Source organism: Natator depressus, chromosome 14 (assembly GCF_965152275.1).
Source record: "Natator depressus isolate rNatDep1 chromosome 14, rNatDep2.hap1, whole genome shotgun sequence".
NCBI lineage: Eukaryota > Metazoa > Chordata > Testudines > Cheloniidae > Natator > Natator depressus.
In genome coordinates this window covers 36494125-36500124 of record NC_134247.1, presented here as the reverse complement: position 1 = coordinate 36500124, position 6000 = coordinate 36494125, and the positions used below count along the sequence as shown (strand labels likewise).

The 6000-nt window shown below is 45.8% G+C and overlaps 1 protein-coding gene across 1 annotated transcript; it reads right to left on the bottom strand.

The window, feature by feature from the left end:
• Window positions 1-891: 891 nt before the first annotated feature.
• LOC141998241 (olfactory receptor 6N1-like) lies at window positions 892-1818 on the bottom strand. Its single transcript, XM_074970932.1, has one exon. The coding sequence runs from the start codon at window positions 1816-1818 to the stop codon at window positions 892-894; it is 927 nt and encodes a 308-aa protein (XP_074827033.1).
• Between the last annotated feature and the right edge of the window lie 4182 nt (window positions 1819-6000).

The window sequence follows — 6000 nt, the reverse complement described above, 5'->3', positions numbered from 1 at the left end:
CTGCGTGGAGCACAGCTGTCTGTGGTACCTGGGGCTGACTAGACACTGTGCCCTCAGAACTAGCCCTCTCGGACATTGGGCTTTTTGCAGTTAGTTTTGGGGACGCTCACTGTAACAGGTCCCCTCCCTTTGAACTGCTCTGTGCAGCTGGTGGAAGCAGAGCAGCTGGTGCCCTGCAGGGCCATGAGCAGAGTCCCTTGTCAGTGACCGTTTGACAGACCCAACCCCAGAAATGGCATCAGTTCTACGTGTGACCTGGCAAACCCCCAGCTGGGTCTGGGCATTCCCAGTGCACCTGGCGTGTGAGTCTACCTCTTTGTTTGCCCAACCTCCTTGCCTCCAAGGGCCCAGTACGCCTGAAGCTGTTGCTTTCCCGGAGCTGGTCACAGCCGGGTGTAGCCCAGATAAGAGCTATAATGCTGTTCCTGGTGAAGTGTCCAGAGGTCACTGCTGGGGCCTGGTTGTTTGCCTGCAGCCTTTGTGAGTTCAGTGAAGATGGTTGGTTTGCAGAGGGTTATGATGGTAATAAGCACAATTTCAGGGGTGGCAGATTTCCCAGGCTTACGTTCCCATCTCTGCTGCACAAGGAGTTACTATTTTCATTGTCCAAACATTTATTTTCATCAAGAATGGCTTTTTTAAACATCTAAACAATTGGTTACAATTTTGTCTCCATTCTGCCTAGTGCCCATAACTCCATGATGGGAACATGGTTATGGCCACCTCCCTTCCTGGTCCTTCCACTGAGATGGACAACACTGAGTGCTGAGATTTTCACTAGGACTTTTCAACTTAATTTTAATGGGGGATGATTGCTTAAATCACCCAGACGGCCTGAGGTTTTAAAGCTAAGTTATTATCTCAGAGCCTCTGCACATTTTTGCGAAAGCTTCATTTACTGAATGCTTTCCTCAAAGCTTCCTTGACCTCTCTGTTTCTCAGGCTGTAGATGAGGGGGTTTACCAGGGGGGGCAGGACTGTGTAGCAAAGAGAGAGCACTTTGTTTAGGTCTCTCAGTGTATCATGTTTCGGTAGCATGTAGACAATCATTAGGCTTCCATAGAAAATTGTCACCACAATGAGGTGAGAGGAGCAGGTGGAAAAGGTCTTTTGCCTCCTGGTGGTGGAAGGGATTCTCAGGATGCTGGCAATGATGCACACGTAGGATGTCAGGGTTAGTAGGAATGGAGGCAGGGTGAATACACAGGATAGTATGAAATCCCCCATAATGACCTGGTGTGTGTCACTGCATGAGAGTTCCATCAATGGGATGACATCACAATAGAAATGGTCCATTTCATTCGGGCCACAAAATATTAACTGTGATAGGAATAAGACAAAGATGGTAAGAGCCAAGAAACCATTTAACCAGGAGCCAGCAGCCAATTTGAAGGAAAACCTAATATTCATAAGAGTTGAATAGTGCAGGGGTTTACATATCGCTAAATACCGATCATAAGACATCACTGCTAGGAGACAGCATTCTGTAGCCACCAAAGAACCAAAGAAATACAGTTGTAAGATGCAGCCACTGACTGAGATGGTTTTGTCCCCAGTCAGGAGACTGGCCAGCATCCGGGGCACGATGGCTGCGGTGTAGCAGGTCTCTACACAGGACAAATTCCCCAGGAAGAAGTACATGGGGCTGTGAAGATGCTGGTCAGCCACAACGAGCATCACAATGAGGGTGTTCCCAACCACGGTTGCCATGTAGATCACTAGGAAAATTAGGAAGAGAAGAATTTGCAGGTCAGGGAGATCCCCGAATCCCAGGAGTAAGAATTCAGTGATGGCTGTTTGGTTTCTGCAGTCTGCCATTGGTTGACTCTAGGAACAATAAACCTGTGCGACTGAATTGGAAGGACACAGAGTTAAAAGTTAATCAAACCTTGTGAGTTAATTCCATAAATATTCAGAAACTCCCTCCCTCTCCTGGTTACAGGCTGAAATTTTAAGACTAAATTTAGATTTCAGAGCAAAGTGCCAGGAAACTGAGTCCGAGGACAGATCATTGCTCTGATGGGGAAGAGGGTGTTGGACATGGATACCAGTGATTACTATAACAGCCCATTTATCTGGTAGCCACATACTAATATGACAGATCAGATCATTTCTCTGTCTATCATAGCCTATCTAGTGACATACCAGAGCTTAACAATGATGCTTAAATGCTGTATTACTGGCAATGGCTAGAATCATGCCTTGTCTTATGAGTCAAAATCAAACATCAACTAAAATCTTGGACTGAGATTTTCAATGTGGTCTAGAGTTCTTAGGCACCGTCCTGCTGTTAGATTTCTTTCCATTAATTGTAACAATATATCCTGGTATATTCAGCATTTCAGTGCCCTGTAGCAGAAGGAATAATTTTCACCCCCTCACAAGAGATCAGTTCATGCCATAAATTATGAAGTGGAGTAAATTCTCCCTTAGTGCCTGTGGTGGTGATGGTAACGTGGTGAGGGACTGGCAGTGCCTTTTCTGTTTCCCAACATTAACTATGAAGCAGTAATAAAATACAGCTCTTTGGAGGGTGGATCTTAGGAAGGTGCAAAACCAGGCTGATGTGCAACCCTAACTGGGGAGTGACCCTCCCCACTCCATAATGAGTGTGGGATGATAATACAGGAACAGGAAAGGCACTGGGTGAAAAAAGATGCTTTCCCTAAACTCAGAGTCTAGAAACAATCTGGCATGTGTGATCCGGGCTAGTAAGACTCTATCACCACTCGCCACCCCATTGAAAAGTCATGGAAGACCGGAGACATTCCAGAAGACTGGAAAAGGGCAAATATAGTACCCATCTTTAAAAAGGGAAATAAGGACAACCCAGGGAATTACAGACCAGTCAGCTTAACTTCTGTAACTGGAAACATAATGGAGCAAATAATTAAGCAATCAGTTTGCAAATACCTAGAAGATAATGAGGTGATAAGTAACAGTCAGCATGGATTTGTCAAGAACAAATCATGTCAAACCAACCTGATAGCTTTCTTTGACAGGGTAACAAGCCTTGTGGATGGCGGGAAGCAGTAGATGTGGTATATCTTGACTTTAGTAAGGCTTTTGATACTGTCTCTCATGACCTTCTCATAAACAAACTAGGGAAATACAACCTAGATGGAGCTACTATAAGGTGGGTGCATAACTGGTTGGAAAACCATTCCCAGAGAGTAGTTATCAGTGGTTCACAGTCATGCTGGAAGGGCATCATGAGTGGGGTCCCACAGGGATTGGTTTTGGGTCGGGTTCTATTCGATATCTTCATCAATGATTTAGATAATGGCATAGAGATTACACTTATAAAGTTTGCGAACAATACCAAGCTGGGAAGGGTTGTGAGTGTTTTGGAGGATAGGATTAAAATTCAAAATAATCTGGACAAACTGGAGAAATGGTCTGAAGTAAATAGGATGAAATTCAATAAGGACAAATGCAAAGTACTCCACTTAGGAAGGAACAATCAGTTGTACACATACAAAATGGGAAATGACTGCAGAAGGAAGGAGTACTGCAGAAAGGGATCTGGGGGTCATAGTGGATCACAAGCTAAATATGAGTCAACAGTGTAACACTGTTGCAAAAAAAGCAAATATAATTCTGGGATGTATTAGCAGCTGTGTTGTAGGCAAGACATGAGAAGTAATTCTTCCACTTCTGGGCACCACATTTCAGGAAAGATGTGGACAAATTGGAGAAAGTCCAGAGAAGAGTAACAAATATGATTAAAGGTTTGACCCACATCCCAATCCTGACTCTGTCTTTGGCTCTGACCCTTGGCTTAACTCTAACTCTGATTTTTGCTTGACCCTCAGCTTGACCCTGATACTGGCTCTGACTCCTGGCTTCAGTTCTGGGATCCCCAAGCTCCTGCCACTAGTCCTGCCTATCTTTGCCAAGGATTCTGGAAGTTTTCCTGGACCACCCCTCACATCTGTAGAAGGCCAGCGCTGTGGGACATGGAGGCAGTGGGTCACCCCCTACCCAGCATGTTCCAAGGGGCACTAAACACGCCTGAACAGGTTGGCAGCCCTCGGACAGAACTTCCCATGGTGCGAACACAAGTGGGGCAGCTTTGACCAACACTCCGTGGAGTAGTTGGGTTACATCCTGTCTCCGAGGGCCTCAAAATGGACCCCAGGAAGGTGAACACTGTTTGGACCTGGGCAGCACCCCTGGAACCTCAAGGAGCTGCAGTGCTTCCTTGGGTTTGCTAATTTTTATAGGCACTTCATGCCTGGGTTTTCAGACCAGATAGCCCCATTGACAGTGCTCCTCCGCAAACACACCTCCTTCACCTACTCTCCGGAGGCTCAACAGGTGTTCGACCAGCTCAAGATGGCCTTCACCAGTGCTCCAGTCCTGATCCATCCTGACCCAATGCGGGCCTTTGTCAGTGAGACCGATGCATCTAATGTTTCAATTGGGATCATACTTCCCCAAGAATCAGGCCCCCAACAGCACCTGCTCCCTTGTGCTTATTATTCTTGGAAACTCAGACCCAACAGAACAAAATTATGAGATTTTAGGTACAGAGCTTCTAGCAATCAAAGTCACCTTCAGGGAATGGCGCCACCACCTTGAAGGTGCCAGACACCCAGTACAGGTATACACAGATCATAAAATCTTGGACTATCTCCGTAGGGCAAAGGCACTGAACCAAAGACAGCTTGAACGGGCCCTGTTGTTCACACACTTTTATTTTACCATCACCTATCACCAGAACAAGGCAGCCAATGCCCTGTCCTGAAGAGGGGAATACTTCCCTGACCATACCCAGCTGAAGTGCATCCTCAAGCCCTATAATTTCCTGGATGCTCTATTCCCCAAAACCACTTCCTCCTTTAGTTAGTAAGAAGGCGCCCCTCAGCACCTTCAGACACCCTATCTAGACTCTAGGTGGTTATTACTGTGGATCTGATAGTCAAGCTTCCTTTATCTGCCAAGCATACCATCATCCTCCTAGAAGAATCTGTCTGGGCAGCACCCCTAGAAGAAATGATGTAAGGCCTAGTGGGTCTATAGGACTACCAGGCAACAAACATCCCCACATTTCTACCTGTAATTTGATTATTCCTTGCAACACACAATCTGTTGTGGTTTAACACCAGGGGAAGTTCTGCCTCATGTGATCTGACTGACTGGTCTTAGCGATCCCCGATTGGCTCCTTGACCCCATATAAAGTGATGGGGTGTAAAAGGAAGTGTCCAGGGTCTGGTTGAAGAAAGGCTGTTTCAGTGGTGGCTGTGGGGTGCTGGCTCGGTGGCTGGCTGGGCAGAGTGAGATGGATGAGAGAAATGAAACTGAAACCAGGCTAGACCATGAGTACAGGGAAAGCATTGACGAAGACTGGATGCCAGCAAGGAAAAAGAAAAGGGGAGATTCTCTGCACCCAGAAGAAGAACCAGCAAATAGGAGGGCAGGAAAGGGAAATGGGGGGAAATTACCTAACAGTAAAATCCATAGACAAGAACATAAAGATAGGGGATATCAACCCCTTGAGAATGGCAGAGGGGATCAAAAAAGTGCTGGAGATAGAGCAAGAGCTAAGATGGTACCTGCTGGAGACTCATTAGTGGAATGTAAAAACAAAGACCAAGTAGGGACACTCCTTAAGACAAAGGTGCTAGGTAAAATAAAAATGAGTTGTCAGCTACCCAAATTCCTCACAGAAACAAGATGGGTAGTATCTGGGGTGCCAAATGAAATTTCAGGAAAGAAAGCAAGGAATAGGTGGAGATAAGGTGATAAGTGCTAAGAGGCTAATTAGCAAAAGAGGCAGTGATAGCAAGTGCTTGACAGCTGTGCTGGTCACATTTTAAGGGAGGGATGTGACCAGATAGTCCAGAATATCAGAGTAACTTTAGGGTATCAAAGTCCTATAGTCCTCTTTCTGTGAGATGCTACAGCAGCCAGAGATTTGGTCATGTTGCAAATAATTCCAATGGGAAAATACAGTGCAGTAAGTATGGAGGTGACCATTCATAGGATGACTGTGA